This window comes from Heterodontus francisci, chromosome 24, assembly GCF_036365525.1.
Source record: "Heterodontus francisci isolate sHetFra1 chromosome 24, sHetFra1.hap1, whole genome shotgun sequence".
Classification (NCBI taxonomy): domain Eukaryota; kingdom Metazoa; phylum Chordata; class Chondrichthyes; order Heterodontiformes; family Heterodontidae; genus Heterodontus; species Heterodontus francisci.
This window is the reverse complement of record NC_090394.1, coordinates 55,873,298-55,892,066: the sequence shown is the minus strand read 5'-3', so window position 1 is coordinate 55,892,066 and position 18,769 is coordinate 55,873,298. Positions and strand designations below refer to the sequence as shown.

Below are 18,769 nucleotides of genomic sequence, written 5' to 3'. Positions count from 1 at the left end.
ATTATTAAAAAGTGTGTTCAGTTGGCCAGTGAGTGTGATTCAGCAGCTGTGAGAATGTTTGCCTCCTCCTGTCAGGGGTACATTTCCAAGCTGCACTTAGTGCTGCTTTCTGCCAATAGCATGGCACGAAGCTGTTTCCTGCACTTGGCAGCACCATGCTTTGAAACAGCACTTTAAAAGTTACAATTCATTTAACTTAAGTGGCCTCAAAATTGGACCTCCTTGCATCCATTTTAACAGGCAAGGAAAGGGTCAATTTTGTAGGGCTACATCTGAAATATGTCTGATCCCATATTTGGTCAGACGATTTTAAGACGTCTTTGGTGGCTAACAGTCAGTAGGCCTCTTACGTGCGGTAGTCAAGGCATAATGCCCATTTTGGAACCTCTTCATGGCCACACAGCAGTTCCAAGGACATGTACTTTCTATTTGTTAAAAGCTTATTTGTGCTGGATGGACAATTTCTCTAATCAACTCTAACATGCCAGCCCCGCTCACATCCCCTCCTGATTGGGTCCTCCGCACTGCGGGTCACTGTCAAGTTTGATTGGCCTGCTTGTTCTAACACAGGGATCATTCCCCACACCTAGTTAATGCTGGCAGCCTGTTCAATTTCTACACCAATGTTTCCCCTTCCACTGTTCTGTTATGTACTAACTCTTGCAAAATATTCTGCTCTAGGATCACTGTTCTATAGACAAAGGCAAACAATATTCATCCTATGACAGATTGCTGACATAATTTGTGCGACCTTGCTGTGCTCAAATTGGCTACTGCATTTCCTACATTAAAACAGTAATTAATTCAAAAGTTGTGCTATATAAATTCAAGTTATTTCATTGTAATATTTCTAAACTTCATGTGGTCTATACAACAAATGACATGGGGTTATACTAATTATATATTTAAAGAAAATGAATGTTCTTTTGTAGAGCTTAATGATGTAGTGAAGAAAAATGTGCACTGGCCTGTAATATATGGAATGGGTAAGTATTTGTTGCATTTTTGACCCCCCCATCCTGTCCCATTCTTATGTTTAACAAGCTTAACTTATGAAGATTAGATTTTCTATTGTGGGATGGAGAACCATGAACCCCTGGGCTTGCACTAAAGGTCATTTTTTCATTCCTCTCCTGATGGAACTGATTTGTGCTGAAAGTTCTGTGGGTATCAGAAACCCTCTGATACCTTGCCCAAGTAACCATTCTCTTGTATGAAGCTAGACTGTGTTGCCAAGCTTTTTGACCATGGAGGGCACCATCTAATCTTGTATTGGTAAACATCAAGTAAGGACAAGTCACTGGATACTGATTTTGAGGGGTGTTCCTGATTTTTGTTTTTCCGCTTTCCCAGCTTGAGACATAGGATGTGGAGTGTTTCTGTTGCAGCCCTGGATGACGGTAGCTAACTTAGTGATTGAGTTAGGATCATCATGAGCCATCAAGAGGAGCAAGTGTTATGAGAAAAGACTCGTAGCAGTAAGAGTAAGGTCGCTGTCCTGGTATCTTTAGGTTGGAAAAGGGAAAAAAAAATTGCTCTTCATTTCCATTCATGAGGGTATTGGGTTTGGTATTAAATACTTTCCTGATGCATTAATTAGCTTAGCTGCTTATGTAAATCATTAAACTTTTTTCTATGTCCTGAGAGTAAGTTTGCTGTGGTTAATTTTCTTTCAGCTGTAAATGTGAAAACCGGAGAGATTTTTCATGCAACTTTCCCAGACAGAGGGCCAGATGAGGTTATCCGCTCTGCTCGTAATTTTTTGGGGGGTTCTGTAAGTTTCAAAATCACCTCAAAATTAAGTCAATTTAAAGTAACCAAGATGATGTGCTAACAAAGAATTGACTTCTCTAAAGTATATTTCTTTTTCAAGTCATCCATTTTTATCTTACAAGATAATGTCAATTTATGATGCAAAAGTGGAACAACTGCAAATTGAACCTTACCAGTGGACACCATTTCCTGCTGCTCAGTTCTGGTTACAGCAGCCTGATCAAGTGATATTACAGGTACAGCAACATTTGCTTGAAGTATTCCTGTTGCTGACTGGCAATTACTTAAAATGTCCAAATTCTCACCTTTCATGAGTTTCACTTCTATGGCTATAGATACACATTATTCATTGTTGTATGCTTTCTATCTCTTTACAGAATTTTTCAACATCTCCACTTGTTGAACCCCCACACTTTGTTAAACACATGAGGTCTATTTTCCGATTTTTAAGTGACTATCCCACGGAGTCTTTATTTCCTGAGGGTAGGTCCAGGATCTACAAGAAAACTATGGATGGTTTGTGGGAGAGAACTGACTGTGCTGCCTGAACTTCTGAATTACAGCGCCACTCACAGCCAAGTGCTTTAGCAGCTTCTAATCACAAGTGACTCTTCATTAAGAGTTCAACGTGGAGGCTTGTTTTTGCACAAAAAGTTTTAAGGCACTTCATCCACTGTTAAAGTGGTTCAGGATTTTTTTTAAGCTGCATTGTCTTTTTGTAAGGCTTCAAGCATTAATTTATGAAGCATGATATACAGATTGTTTCCCCTGCGGATCATTGTGGAATTAAGTTACCTACAGTGGATTGGAGCTATTATGCCTTAGGTTTGCTGAAGCTGGGCAAAGAAATTTTTTTGAAGTCATTATTGTGGTAACTGACTACCAGTATATTTCTTGATTATGTAATGAATAAATGAAAAAATAAATTAGACTTGTCCTGCGTGATGCATCTTTTTGGATAATCTGTTCCAGAGCAAGCACATTGCATTGGTTATTAGCTAGTAAAATGGAATACTCCCTTAAAGTATTAGTGATTAGTCACTTCTGCTGTCTGTGCAATGCAAAAGTATATATTGCTTTACAGAATGGATCAGGTAGGGATGAAATTGTAAGCCAAGACCTTAAACATAACCTGTCCTACCATCATACACTTGTTCCTACAAGGCTATTTACTTAAAAACTGTACTATATAAGTTGATACTGGAAAATATACTTTGAGAAATGTAATGAGCCAGAACAAATTTTATTTGATTTTGTTCAAGAATACAAATGCTTAATGAATTAAAAGTTTTTTTGTTTGAAGCTTAAATTACAGTCAAGCATCAGTGTGTGTCTTAATTTAAGGGATGTACATAGCAGATGGTACAGTTAAAGGACAAAACCACCAATGTGCAAAATGAACAAAAATAAAATGATCCTCACCCAATTAAATATTGACATCAATAGTAAAAGTTTACTAATTTTAAACAACTACAAATTAACCCCCATATATTCATGGTGATAAGCATACGTCATTGTACTGCAAATGTAGTGAATCAGGCTGATTGTGTAAGGAAGAAAACTATATAGAGATTTCTTAGCACTCTACAAGGAACAGAACAATTGCACTTCTGAGATTCAGCCCACTTGAGAGATTCCATTTAGGATCAACTTTTCAAATCAACCTTTCAATGACAACTGAAATTCCTAGTCATGTCACAGTAATGTGCAAAATCCTAATTAAAGATACAATAGTATCCTTACTGTTCTATCACATGGCACAGTTCACATTAGTTAAGGTTCCATGTTCTCTCAAACATAGGACATGTGCTTCTTCTGTGTAAAGTCTTACTGCTAACTTTTTTTGCCTTATCTAAGATCTTCTTTCTCTAAATCCTCAGCTTCTGCTGGTACAGAGGTCTGGTGAACTTCTGGTATGTTGCTGCCATTTGCATCAGATTTTCCTTCAGGCTGTGTTGGGGCTGGAAGCTCCAAATCACCATTCAGCTGAGCTGAAGATTCAGAACTTTTGTGAACTTCGTTTTCACACTCAAGTCTGGTTGTTTCTGTGATGGTTTGTGATTCCTGTATTTCTTCTATATGATCCATTGACGTTTCACTGACCATAGCTGAAGCAGAAGACCTTCTAAACAGTTTCTGTCCTATTAAGTTAAAAACGCTTGTTTATTATTAGGTAAGAATCAATTCTTGCATGTTAATGGATAAGAAAAATATTATGCATAATCTCTGCATTCCCATTAAGTGGAAGCTAAACATTTTGTCACAGGCATGGAAAAAAAAACAGGAAATAAAAACACTGGCCAATGGTGATTGTTCTTGCACTTTTCCTAGCTGCTGTCTTGAGTGCCTAGAGCTTGGGAGAGGTTACTCTTTTTAGCTTTCACACATTGTTGAATAGGTGGACAAGTAATGGAGTTGATTCTTTAAGGTTACTGGTAACTCCCCAGGGAATAATACAAAATTGTGCATGTTAGACACTAGTATAAACTAGCCTTAGTATTGTAAGGTGGAGCATGAACATACATGGTACAGTAATCATGAGGTGCTTCTATTTTGCAATTCAGAAAATTGTATAATCCCATGAAATCAAGCAGCATTTAAGTAAATTGATGTTTCCCTTCATTTTTCAAACCTGTCAATATTACATATCACTCTATTTAGCCCGACAATCACATACTCCTGTAATCTGAATCTCATTAAAATTACAAATCTAACCTTTATTTTGGACTGTTTTTCCATATGAGTGATAGGTGTTTAGATTTTTGTTACACAATTAGTTGAGTTTTGACTTTATAAAATCAATTTACCCAATCTCAACTTCAGTTCAGAGGGAGTGAGAAAGCACATTGCTGAAATGTTGAAGTTGGAAAATGAATGGTTTAGTTCTGATTTTAAAAAAAAGGAAATTATGAGAAAACAAATGCAACATACCTGGTGACTTATGTTTGGTGCGACTAGCTGTGGGTGTTGGGGGTGGGGTTCCTTCAGAGGCCTGGGCTTTCAGTGTATATAGCTTATCTGTGGACTCCAGAGAACCTGAAAAAAATCAGGATCATAGGTCAAGCAGGAAAAACGGTAGTAAAATATGAAACTACATAAGTAAGCACAAATAGCCAAATATCATCTTTGATAATTAAACACACAAGTTCAAACATGGAAAGCTCTCTAGACAAAGTTTTCAAAAACAAAATCAGATTTGTTTGGTGCTGGGTATACTGCTCAGCAGCAGTGCTCATTACTTCCAGAGACATGTCCAAGTACTTAAGAGAGTGGTGGTTAGTGACTGGAAACTGAACCAGGAGAGAAAATTTGTAGACAACAATTGTTGTAATTTCCTACTTTTCATTTAAGCTCATTACAAAAAAGACTCTACACCCATTTTGTGACTACATTTTCAACTCCATTATGAAAGCCTAAATCCAAAATGTTTGCAATTAGATGTACATTTAAAAGTAGGTACACCAAAATGATACTGTTTCAGTCATGCTTTGCATTCAGCCATAAAAGATACATTTCTATTCATTAACATATCTACTCTGTACCAAAAGAAATCAGACGAAGTAGTATCTCATCTTGAAATAGGCATAGCAATGTTTAAACAGGGGTAAAATTTTCTGAGTTCAACTTTTGGAAACGTCCTTATTTATACCTAAGGAGCCTGGATAGTAATTTTCAGCTCTTTCCCTCCCAAACAACCGCAACTCTAAAATAAAAATCCTTTTCTTATTTTAAAAGTGGAGGGTCTATTTTTTCCCCAAGTACTCTGCAGGGATTATCTATATATTTGGGCCATCCACGATTAAAGATTGATGGCAGAAAATCAGGAATCTTCTGGTGGGAGGGGCTGCAACAGAAATTTGGGATGGCTATGCATTGAGTAACCCTAGTTTAAGATTACATTGTAAATCAGTTTTAAAACAATTCTTCAGAAAACAATTGACCTTTTACCCGACATGTATCAAGTTTGCCTCCTTAGGGAACCTGAAATCTTTGCTGCAAATTTCTTTACATCTATAGCCAAGTGGTTTTGAATTGCTGATTTTTAAAAAAAAAACTAGCATGCATTCTGTAAATTGGTTAAGCATAGCCTCTTTTTCCTGGTAATTAACTGTTAATCAATTTTATGCTTCTAAAATAATGGAGGCTATAGACAACTACTAAAGTAGTTGCTGCAAAATACATTAAATGTATTAGTGATTTTAATTGAGGGATAAATATGGGTCAGGACACCAGGATTAACTCCCCTGGTCTTCTGCGAATTAGTACCATGGGATCTTTTATGTCCACCTTTGAGCAAACAGGGCCTTGGTTTAATGTCTCAACAGAAAAATGGCACCTCTGAGTGCAGCACTCCCTCAGTACTGCACTGGAGTGTCAGCCTGTGTTTTTGTGCAGCAGTGTCTGAAGTAGAACTTGAACCATAATCTTTTGACTGAAAGACAAGAATGCTACGCACTGAGCATGGCTAACATTAAGGAAAAATCAGGAATAAAGGACTGAGATAACATATTGCCAGTTACAAAATGTTATTGCGAAAAGTCTAATGAATCAATTTAAAACCACAAATACCAGTTTCCATTGATGTGTAGTGTATACTATTGCTGGTTATGCATTAAACACAGCAGACAAATAATTTTCCAGTGGACATTTCCTATTCTAGTAGCATGGGTAATTATGGCCTGATGGCTCAGCTGATAAACATCATGCGTGTTAGACATAAATATTAAAAGGCTCCAGGTTCAATTACTGGTCTATGCTGAGTTAGTTGATCTCAACAGTGCTGCTCGTTCACGTACAGTAATTAGCATCTTGAATATGTAGAAAAAGTGGCCAGGATTTCCACTTGCTTTTGATTTCCAGTAACTTGTTGGAAAATACACGTGTATAGACAGGATCCAGTTGGGCTGGGATGCTCAAATAGCCTCTCAACCCTCACTACTTAGCCACACACACGACGTATGACCAATATGAATTTAGTATTGGAGGTAGACTGGTGCAGACTATACCGTATCTAGCAGGAGTCAATTCCTTCAGGAGAGGAAAACTGGCAACAAAGGAAAGAAAATGAAATCTGACAAAGTGATCCTGGGGTTCCTTAGGTCTGTTTTCATAAGTTTTATAATAATGGGTAAAATTAAAAGTGTTTTGATCTAGAGCCATCATCCAAATGTAAACAGTTTGTTTACAACCAGTGTTAAAAAGGTGCTGCAATATTTAATGCTTTGAAAAAAATTGTGAGCAAAATCTTTAAGCAAAATAAATGTATGCATTATGACCACAATTTAAAAATGGGATATGTGTTAAAAAAAACAGAACTTGGAGCTGACAGCTCACCTCCTGCCAGATTGAATGATCTTCCTTTAACTGAGCTGCGGACTGGGGATAACCAATTAAGCACGGAGCCAACTACAGGAATCTGTCGCAGAACTCCCTGCAAAAATAGAATGTGATAAAGGACAGTAAGTACACAAATTACATTTTCTATTATTTTCATGTCGCCATCATTTAAAATTGATAACTTGTACTTTCTATTTGTTAAAAGCTTATTTGTGCTGGATGGATAATTTCTCTAATCAACTCTAACATGCAAGTAAGTAAACTACAATTGTTAATTCTGCATGCGTGATCATCATCATACATCAACCACCATTACTGGCAGAAAAAATATTATACAATAATGAATAAAATACCAGTGAGTATTTTAATTTAGTCTCAAGGATCAAAATGATAATTACAAAGGATTCTGCCTTTGTGTGGTCATCTGAACCTGGAATGAGATTATGTTCACAAAGATAACCTGCAATCATTACATCATTACTAGTTATTCAATGCACAGATTTTGCAGTGGTAATGATGGTGAAACTGTCAGCATTCGCCATCATTACTCCACTGAAACAGACAGCAATTTCACGAGTCCGCACATGCGCAGATAACGTTGAATTTCAGATGTTGCTGTCAATGATTCTACACTTCTCCAAAGGTGTGCTGTGAGGTCCCCCAGAGTACAATCCCTATGCAATCAGTAAATTCACAAAAACTGACACTTTTATGCTGTTGGTCTTGCTGTACAAACACTTGAAAAAATTACACCTTGTTAAATGAGGCGTAACTGGATTTAACTATGTACAGTGCTCATAGCTACTGCTGAACACCCTCACTGGCCCTGGAAAGCTTATTTTCTATTTGTGGAATGCCAAATTTCTCCATTACGATAAAAAAATTGCACACACTTTTAATTTATTTATATTGATATTTTAGCTTCGATCTAAATCCAATTACAATCATTTATTTCACTACCTGAAAAATTAAAAGGGAAGGATATTAAGTTCTTTTAACTTCCTGGTTTTCCGTCTGAGAATACTTCAATGTGATTGGCTCCTTACCCTACATGCTGACATCACTGCTGGAGTACGCTTGGAGATCCCATTGACCTGGCATCAGATTTGAACTGCCTTCAGAAAAGGGGCAGTCCATGTCACAGATCTCGCTAGATTTTTGTGTGCAGCTTTCTTCAAGGGCAGCGGTGAGCGCCATTGCATCACCGTTGACCTCAAAATCTAGCCAATTATTCTCTACTCACTGATTAAAATACAAATTCTAATAAATACCAACATAAAATTAGCAATTTTCTGTATTTAAACAGAACAGAAACCAGTTCAAATAATTCCAAAGACCACTTTCAATAATTCAACCTCTGTGCTCATTGTATTTCACTTTCCACTGTAGTTGTTCCTATTCAGTCATAAAATAATATCTCATTCAAAAATTGTATCAGAGAGATATTGCATTAATTGAAATTAAGGTTGGTTAAATGTTTAGTTTATTGGCTGTCAGTTTTTTTTTAAAAGCATAAGTAATGTGTATTTGAGGCTGTGCTTACAGTATAGCTACTAGTCTGAGACTGGTTGGTACATAATTGATGCCAACCTGGCTGTACCCAATTTAATCAAATCAAACTTTTGCAGTTAGAATGAGAGCAACATGTATTTGCATATTCCTGGCTTGAAAATTTTAGATGTTTTGAGAGCATGATGGAAGTGTTCAGGGGACTCTGGGCATTTAAAAACAAATCTAGTTTGACACTATAATGTTCGACCAGTGCACCTGACTCTGGAACTCTACTCTTCTGCATCACTGAAAAGTGGCAGTATAACTGCACCCTTAGTGTTTTCTGCAAATAGTTATTTTCAAGGTTTTACTGTAATGAAACAATTATTAGCAAGAGATTACTAAATGTAAAAACACGTACTTCTATTTAAAATTACAATGCTGCACTGTTACCAGTTTTGTTTCTAATGAACATTTGATATAATCTTGTACATTGAAGTATTTCATCAAAATGTGTCAAATTTAATCTGTATTTACTTCTTCAAGGAGTTTAGCTTCATTGGCCTTCTGCAACTGCTGCTCTGCTTCAGTAATTCCTTTGCGGACTACTTCAGTCATGTTCTCCAATAACTTCAAAACAAACACGGGAGAGAATTAAGGTTGGCATTAGTACCAGACAATAAAAGTCCAAGCAGTAGTGCATAGTCAATTTTTAGAACCGTTAATATATACAAATTCAACTAGTTTTAGTTTTAGAGATACAGCACTGAAACAGGCCCTTCAGCCCACCGAGTCTGTGCCGACCATCAACCACCCATTTATACTAATCCTACACTAATCCCATATTCCTACCACATCCCCACCTGTCCCTATATTTCCCTACCACCTACCTATATTAGGGACAATTTATAATGGCCAAATAACCTATCAACCTGCAAGTCTTTGGCATGTGGGAGGAAACCGGAGCACCCGGAGGAAACCCACGCAGACACAGGGAGAACTTGCAAACTCCACACAGGCAGTACCCAGAATAGAACCGGGTCGCTGGAGTTGTGAGGCTGCGGTGCTAACCACTGCGCCACTGTGCCGCCCCTAAATAAATAACTAAATAAAAGGAAAAGCCGTGATTTAGCCCATTCAAGGAGTGATGGATACAATAGAATCTGCCTGAAAGGGTCAATTTCTAAATTCCAAAACCACATTGCATTGAAAGTGGTACTATTTCGTAGAAACAAGCACATAGAAATATTAATATATGAAGATACTGGAGAGGTAAGTACCCACAATCCGAAGCTAATTTCCCACTTGTACTGCTTCACACTTTTTGAGCATCACTTTAAATACCCTCTCCTTTCTGCTTCCATTTTAACGAGCAATGTTTTAATCAGTTTTAGCTTGCCCTGACTTAGTCCCAAATCAGCACTCTGAGCACAGTGCCGCTCAGCTGTTTATAGTGAACAGCATAATTGTGGGATAGTTTTAAATAGTTGACTGGTAAAGCATGGAGAATAAACACACAGTCCTCCAGGAAAGATGAGCAGCATGGAGCAGTAACATAATGGAAAATTGTGGCCACATCAATCATTGTAACTGGATTTGACTAAACTTGCAAACTTCAACAATGCTTACTTAAATGCAATTGTCCAGTCAGAGGGAATGCATATATGTATTATATATAAATAAAATATGGTGATCTCGGTGGAATTAGGTTTGATTTAGACAGTGCATTAATTTATGCAGAATTTAGTTTGAAAATAGCATTACTGACAACTTTAGAAGTGTAGAGTTATGGTGCATTTCAATAAAGTTTTAATTGACTGCTGGGAGCCATCAACATATAAAATTAAGCATGATTTTGGAATAGAAACTGATCTTTATCAAACAAAACTAGTTTGTTTGAAATGGGCGGCGCAGTGGTTAGCACCGCAGCCTCACAGCTCCAGGGACCCGGGTTCAATTCTGGGTTCTGTCTGTGCGGAGTTTGCAAGTTCTCTCTGTGTCTGCATGGGTTTCCTCTGGGTGCTCCGGTTTCCTCCCACCGCCAAAAGACTTGCAGGTGTTAGGTAAATTGGCTGTTACAAATTGCCCCTAGTGTAGGTAGGTGGTAGGGAATATGGGATTACTGTAGGGTTAGTATAAATGGGTGGTTGTTGGTCGGCACAGACTCGGTGGGCCGAAGGGCCTGTTTCAGTGCTGTATCTCTAAATAAAAAAAATAAATGAAACTGTACACACCTTTGAACTTTCCTCTATTTCTCTGCCTGTGGTTGCAATAGTTTCCACTAGTTCTGGCACATCTAAATTATCAGTTACCATACCAATATAAATGCAGTTCTTCTCACCTCCAAACTCAGGCCCTGCAGGTTCAAAGTATTAAAGTAAATAAAAGTTGCACATGGGCTGTGAAATTAGCACAATGCTCCTCAAATAATGGCATTTCTTTATAAAATACAAAATTGGTTAGGATGTCCACAAGTCCTTTCTTACAATTAACAAATTGCTTTTATTTCCACGTTAATAAAGAAAGCCAAACATTGCTGAACTAAGGAGTATAATCTAAGCGAGCAGCTAAGTTTCCCTTGGTGGCCGTTATCCAGTGAATCCTGATTCAAGCGCACAAGTATTGCATTGCATGAGGAAAGAATTATGATGCCTTTTTCCTACCTTCAACCAATGTTGGTGTTTATCATCTAGACTCACAAGCAAAGAAAGGCAAGGTATTACAAGGCCACTGCACACATCCTTATAAGAACATAAGAAATAGGAGGAGTAGACCATATGACCCCTCGAGCCTGCTGTGCCATTTAATACGATTATGGTTGACCTTGTGCCTCAAGGTCACTTCCCTGCCAGCTCCCAATATCCCTTGATCCCCCAAGAGATCAAAAATCTGCCCCTCTCAGCTTTGAATATACTCGATGATAGAGCATCCAGGACCTCTGGGGCTGAGAATTTCAAAGATTCACAAGCGTGCAAGCAACGAAATTTATCCTGATCTCAGTACTAAATGATCAACCCCTTATCCTGAGACTGTGCCCGTGTTCTAGATTCCCCAGTCAGGCAAAGCAACCTCTGTGTCTACCCTGCCAAGCCTCTTCAGAACCTTGTATGTTTCAATGGGATCACTTCAGCTAAGAAGGGTTAAGGTTGGGAGAAAAAAAATACTCTGTACCAGCAGGTGCCATGTTTTTCCACAAGCCAAATATAAAGGTTTACTTTTTGTTATACTCTATCTTAAAATATTGTTGCGTGTACTAAAGTTGGACATCAGCAAAACAAAAATAAGACTGCTTCTGCTAAGCCGAATATCTTAACTTTGATGGAAATGAAAACAAAAATGGATCTTCTTCCACATTCCTTCATTCTGCTAATGACCGCTGTCTTGCACTTTATCCTTATAATGTACAATAAGCACATAGCAGCATGACTAAGGCTGGAAATTCAGTAGTGGAGAAACTCAGTCAACCCATGACCCTCAGTGCATGGTGCACCACCTTCTCAAGGGCAATTAGGGATGGGCAAAAAATACTGGCCTTGCCAGCAATGCCCACATCCTGTGAAATAAATTTAAAAATGCGTGGCACATTCTAGCTAATTTGCTTTGCCCATTTTATCCTATAGGTAGCAAGGCTTTCTGACCTGTTGAGAACATCAGATCGGAGTCAAGTTCCTTCAATTTCTTTAGCAATCCGGCAGTGATTTTTTCCATCACTAGTAGCTGTTTTTCTGGGTCAGGTTCTTCATTATTAAGTTCATACCTGCAGATAATGTATATAGTTCAATATTATAACTCAACTACCAAAAAACAAAGGAGTTGTTCAAATCCATCACTTCATATTTATGTTAAGCAAAAAGTCAGGGAGTATATAAAGTACTTCCCTCCACATCCCATCTACTTAAAAAATGATGAAAGGGCACATTCAATTTCTCAACCCAGCCATCCAACAAGGTTGGGTCCCCATGAAGTTACTATCGAGGAGGAGCCTCGTGCATCGCAGAATGGTTCCATTCAATAATGGATCTGCAACTTTGCATCAATGTCAGGGCCATTCTGGAGCCACCCAACCCCATGGTAAGCCACACTATACAGAAGTTTGCATGCCTGACATGACAATCATGCCTTTTAAGTTGAAAGAGGATATGCTGCAATGGTCGACAGCAGTGGAGATTTTCATTTGGAAGGGAGGAGAAATTATGAAAAGTAAACTGGGGGGAAATGAGCACAAAATAAATGTGGATGAGAGTTTTTTTGAGAAATTACTATGAATATATTGCACAAACCATAGGAATTGTAAATGCAATGATGCCAAAATCACCTTTTTTAAGCTGACCAGAGGAAGAACAATGTTTGATATTTATTAGTGTAGAAATAAAAGCATTTACTGGTATCTGAATTAACTGTTGGATAAACTTGTGGACACTGTGGCCAATTTTGTACTTCATATTGATTGTAATCTAAAGAAATACAGTTACCCGAGGAGCATTATTGTTGCAATTTGTGCTATATTCACCTCCCATTTTATTATTTATTTTAATACTTTGACTTGCACTATCTAAGTTTGGAAGAAGAGATGCATTTATATTGATAGATAACTGACAATTTAGTTGTGCCAGAACTAATGAAAACCACTGCAACCAAGGGCAGAGAAATAAGAAATTTAAACGTTATGTATAGTTTCAGAAATTCTTTTTCAATCAAACTAACCAGGTTATCTTTTAAAATAAAAACAGAAAGTGCTGGAAATACCTTTCTGACAAAGGTCATTGACCTGAAAGGTTAACTTGTGTTTCTCTCTCCACAGATGCTGTCAGACCTGCTGAATATTTCTAGCACTTTCTGCTTTTATTTCAGATTTCCAGCTCTGCAGTAGTTTGCTTATATGTCAGGTTATCTTTTATTTTTGTTTGATGGAAAAGATCATTTTCTATTCCAAAGCCATTAAAAAGCCACATCTTAAAAGTGTGTTTTCACTTCAGTTTAAATCAGATAAATCTTTCTTGCTATCAATATCCCTTAAACTATTTTTTAAAAATATTGCCAGCACATAATGTGGGACGATAGGTGTACGGTTTATTCTTGCGGTTACAATTCTAACCGTGCACACTCTCGGATTACTTCCAGGTAAGTATTTTTGAATGAACAGATTTTGAAAGACCTACCGTATAGCACCTAATCCAGGCCAACTCAGATCTTCAATGTATGTCAGGCCAGCTGTCCGGTAAACCTCCTGTTTAAATTCTTCTCGAAACTGTAAGGTGCTAATTAGAATGGGAATTTTAGCTTTCAGGCATTCAGCCAATTGGTCCACATGTTCTGGCGTGGTGTTCAGGACTAAAAAAAAAGGTGAAACTCTCACTTTCAGAAACTCCTATTCACAGGATAGCTGGCAGTAGGTGTATCAGAGTACCCAGTAACACCTCAGTAAACAACTTGGAAATTATGAGGCTTATACCACAAGTGACTTATTTTCTGTTTCCATCAAAAACGGCAAATTCTCAGTGCTTATAGTGTATTAATTTTGGTAGCTATAGTACCATTACATTCTCCAAGCCCTTTTTATATAGAAAAGGGCTATTTAAGACGGAGAAGATACAGTAATACTTTGATAACCTGCAATATGGCTAAACAAGAAGCAATTTTCCTGATTGAATGTGACGATTTGATACTGGAATTAAATATCTGACTTGCACTGAAAGATGCACTAGAAAGTTTATCATTTTAGCCCATAGAACAAAGATGTAATGAAGCCAAAGAGAAATGCACATGGGATTAGTGGTCATTACTTGCTGAACAAAGAACAGTACAGCACAGGAACAGACCATTCGGCCCTCCAAGCCTGCGCCGATCTTGATGCCTGCCTAAACTAAAACCTTCTGCACTTCCGGGGACCGTATCCCTCTATTCCCATCCTATTCATGTATTTGTCAAGAAGTCCGAATAATTATCAAATAAATGGAGCTGCAGGACAAAAATCTTAAAAGACAGTCCCATAATAATGAACAAAACAATGACTCTGATTTTTTTTAAAAATCACAATTTCCTAAAGCAAACTGCAAAAGCTGTCCAACCTGGCAAGTTGATCATTCAATTGAATGAGATGTGACTGGTGAGAATAAACATCTCAGTTGTCATCTCATTGTTAGAAGCCTTGTAGGGGAGCATGTGTGGTCCCTCTCAATATTTTTGTAGACACAGTATATTGCAGAAGGCTATTGGAATCAATTTCAGAACTGATATTGGCACAAACGGTTCAACTAAATCTTTTCATCCCACCAGCCTCCATATCCAAAGGATCATCCTCCGCCATTTTCGCCACCTCCAGCGTGATGCCACTACCAGTCGCATCTTCCCCTCCCTTCCCCTGTCAGCATTCCGAAGGGATAGTTTCCTCCGCGACACCCTGGTCCACTCCTCCATTACCCCCACCACCTCGTCCCCGTCCCAGGGCAAATTCCCCTGCAATCGCAGGAGGTGTAATACCTGCCCATTTACCTCCTCTCTCCTCACTGTCCCAGGCCCCAAACACTCCTTTCAGGTGAAGCAGCGATTTACTTGTACTTCTTTCAATGTAGTATACTGTATTCGCTGCTCACAGTGTGGTCTCCTCCACATTGGGGAGACCAAGCGCAGACTGGGTGACCGCTTTGCGGAACATCTCCGCTCAGTCCGCAAGCAGGACCCTGAGCTTCCGGTTGCTTGCCATTTCAACACTCCCCCCTGCTCTCATGCTCACATCTCTGTCCTGGGATTGCTGCAGTGTTCCAGTGAACATCAACGCAAGCTCGAGGAACAGCATCTCATCTACCGATTAGGCACACTTCAGCCTGCTGGACTGAACATTGAGTTCAATAATTTCAGAGCATGACAGCCCCCCATTTTACTTTCATTTTTAGTTATTTTTTCTTCCTTTTTTTTTTTACATTCTTTTTTACATTTTTTACAATCTTTTTTTTGCATTTATTTCATTTCATCTTAGTTTGTTCAGTTTGCTTACCCACTGTTTTTTTCAGGTTTGCACTTGCTGCTGTTCAATATTCAGTGTATTTACACCTAATCTGTACTAATGCTTTGTCTTTCAACACACCATTAACATATTGTTTGCCTTTGCTCCGTGACCTTTTGGTCAGCTATGTGGCCTGGTCCTTTGTTATCTCTTGCCCCACCCCCACCTCACTTGTTTATAATCTGTGACTTTTCTAATATTTGCCAGTTCCGAAGAAGGGTCACTGACCCGAAACGTTAACTCTGCTTCTCTTTCCACAGATGCTGCCAGACCTGCTGAGTGATTCCAGAATTTCTTGTTTTTATTTCAACTAAATCTTCACCCAGCTTAGGTATTACACAGAAATGAATTCAAGTAATTCAGTATTGTGTATAACACTTTTATAGAACTCAAGGCCCTTTTGAGGGTAGGAGACTGGATGCTACAGTGGATTACAACACAATATTGTCCTCTCACTGTCATCTGACATTGAATTCAGTGTAGTCTGATGCTTGGAAAGTTCTCTCTATAAGGAAAGCTTTCTGGTCCATCTATCAGTGTAAAAAATAACTGATATAGTAGAACAGCCCTGAACCTTATGCTATATCAATCGTACTAAAAATGCATAAATAAAAGTATTTACATAATGAAGACATATCCTTCTTTGCAAAACAAACTAATAGAAATATCTAATCAAGTTATTTACTCACCTGCTGCTGTCATCAATGGACTAAATCGTATACACACCCCCTCATCTTCCAATTCTACAATATCTACACCACTGGTCGGAACCGACTGTCCTAGCTGTTCTCCTAACTGTTGACAGAAATACAGGATAGAATTTGGTCACTAACTATAAAAAGATAATGCACTTGCTATGAACTCATTTTGAATCTCTTGAATGTTTAGTAATTAATTTAGATGGGCACTGATTTAACTTTTGATTATACATTTTTTTTTTTCGATAGGACATCCGCAAACTTAACAGAACATAAGTTTCACAAATTCTTACCCAACGATTCAGGGCATCATCAGTTTCTCTCTCATTACTGTCTTTTGTGGATTCCTGAGCTGTTGCAGTTTGATAATGAGCTCCATCTAGAGCTGAAAATGGTAAATTAAAAAGATTAAAACATTAATGACAAAGAAGTGCTGCAGGCATGTTACTTTGCCAATTTTTCTTCCTCCTTGCCTGAAGGTGTTGACTCCTGCTCTGGTACGGTTTTATAGGTACCTAATGAGTGCTGGACAAGGGGAAAGGGGGAGGATGTCACATCTGAACCCAGTCCTGTGATCATCAGATGTTCTCATGTATCATTTCCAGTAGACATTTGTGGATAGTGAATAGTAGGAACCAAGGGTGCTCTGGCAGCCCTACTACTATCCTTCTGAAATCAGCTAAGCAAAGATGGAGTCAAATCTGGGATGGGAGGCAGTGGAGTTTGGTGAGTAGAACTACTTAGGGAATAGAATGTGGAGGATGGCGTTCTGGATGAGTTGGAGTTTGTGAACAGTTAAGCTCAGGGGTCCAGGAAGGAGTATGCTGGAGAAATGGAACTTGCTGATGGCACACACGTGGATAGGAGTTTCAATGCCAATGGGTATAAACAGGAGCAAAGGTAGACATTGCAGAAATGGAAATTGGTGGTCTTGGTGGCAGACTACATGGGGGGTTTGAAACTCAGATCAGGGTCCAATTGGATACTGAAATTGCACAATATTTGGCTTAACCTGAGTGAGCAGCCGAAAGGAAAGGAATCTGAAGTTACAGTAGAGTTCCAGGATCCTGCTCTGCTCATCAGTATCTAATTCCACCAGGGGAAGCACCTTAAAACAGATGTTGGGCTCCATACATATAAAATGAGCAGCCCAATAGTGGTTTCAGGTGAGCACCAGGAATGCCCGAAAATTGGCTAACGCAAGAGCAGGTTGGACATCTTACAGACGTCCTTTGGGTGCAAAATGCTGGTTCCCTAAATTGGAATTGTGTCTGTTTTGATCAGGTGCAATGTGACCCAATTTCTACTGCATTTTGTGTGTCAAAGGGAGCTAACAGTGAAATATGGAGTCAAAGTGTACATGAACCTATCTTTAAAACTAGGTGCTGTTAAAACAGTTCCCCTTTAAGTTATAGAAGCTGGATAGGGATATCATATCTGGCCTGTAGTTGGAATTACTTTTGATCATATTTGAGTACAGATGCACACAAAAAAAACAATTTTTGTGTCTATTGACCAAAAACATCCAGAATATAATAAACTAATTGACTTAGAAATCCCCGAGGGTAATTGCTGTCAGTTCTCTGAAATAGATTTTTTGAGTTGACTGACACTCAGTTTGATCATGTGAAGATTGTTATTCTCTTAACAAAAAACACTCATTCAATTGAAGTTAAAGTTATATTCTGCCTGTCCATGTAGAACGATCAAGGATGAATAACTTAGGTTATGGTGTTAAAATACTTGTACTCTAGACCCAGTTCACTAACATTTATATGACAGCCTCCAAAGGACTAAGCAAATACTGGTGTGCATGACGATCTCAGATTTCCATGTATTATTTTTACCTAGGCAATTGAAAAACAACTAAATAAAATTGCTCATTGGCAAACAATTAATTTGTCACAACGTTTGTATTTTTAACTTCATTTATTCAAACTGGAATGCAGACTTCAGTAACAGTTACTTTGCACCTTTAATGTAGAACGACGTCACAATGTACTTCACAGAAGTGAAAAGAAAATGGACACTGAGCCAAAGGTGAGATGATGAATTATGCTTGGTCAAAGAAGTGAGTTTTGAGGATACTGGGAAAGCAGAGACAGAAAGGCTTAAGGATGGAATTCCTCGGCAGCTGAAGGCACAGTTGTCAATGGTGGGGGATAAGGAAGAAGGTATATGCATAAGAGGGTGCAGTTAAAAATAGGAAAAGCTGAGGTTATGCAGGCATGTAAACACAAAGATGATAATTTTAAACTTGAAGTATTGGGGGAGACCTGGAACCAATGTAGGTGAATGAAGACGATTATCAAAGGTGAGCATGATGTGGTATAGGATAGGATATTGAAAGCAGTTTGAACTGAAGTTTATGGAATTTGGAAGATGGTCAGAGAACACTAAAGTAATCAAGTCTGCAGGTGGCAAAGGTTTTGGCAGTAGAAGAGCTGAGTAAGTGACACAGCTGGGC

General features: G+C 38.3%; 2 protein-coding genes across 7 annotated transcripts in view; one reads left to right on the top strand and one right to left on the bottom strand.

Annotated features, from left to right (window-relative positions):
* Positions 1–2,699, top strand: part of ntan1 (N-terminal asparagine amidase) — a 28,197-nt gene extending 25,498 nt beyond the window's left edge. Inside the window, exons 7-10 of the mRNA XM_068056235.1 lie at positions 933–986; positions 1,677–1,774; positions 1,896–2,009; positions 2,151–2,699. Coding sequence (XP_067912336.1) covers positions 933–986; positions 1,677–1,774; positions 1,896–2,009; positions 2,151–2,321 — 437 coding nt within the window. The 3' untranslated portion in view covers positions 2,322–2,699. The remainder of the gene's footprint in view (positions 1–932; positions 987–1,676; positions 1,775–1,895; positions 2,010–2,150) is intronic.
* A 296-nt stretch (positions 2,700–2,995) lies between these two features.
* The window catches only part of pdxdc1 (pyridoxal-dependent decarboxylase domain containing 1), a 213,172-nt gene continuing 197,398 nt past the window's right edge, over positions 2,996–18,769 (bottom strand). For all 6 annotated transcript variants that reach the window (XM_068056232.1, XM_068056227.1, XM_068056228.1 and 3 more), the window contains 9 exons: positions 16,596–16,687; positions 16,294–16,399; positions 13,761–13,932; positions 12,240–12,358; positions 10,836–10,957; positions 9,139–9,231; positions 7,108–7,204; positions 4,705–4,809; positions 2,996–3,914 (listed from right to left, as the gene is read on the bottom strand). In XM_068056232.1, the coding sequence (XP_067912333.1) occupies positions 3,622–3,914; positions 4,705–4,809; positions 7,108–7,204; positions 9,139–9,231; positions 10,836–10,957; positions 12,240–12,358; positions 13,761–13,932; positions 16,294–16,399; positions 16,596–16,687 (1,199 nt within the window). In that variant the 3' untranslated portion in view covers positions 2,996–3,621. The remainder of the gene's footprint in view (positions 3,915–4,704; positions 4,810–7,107; positions 7,205–9,138; positions 9,232–10,835; positions 10,958–12,239; positions 12,359–13,760; positions 13,933–16,293; positions 16,400–16,595; positions 16,688–18,769) is intronic.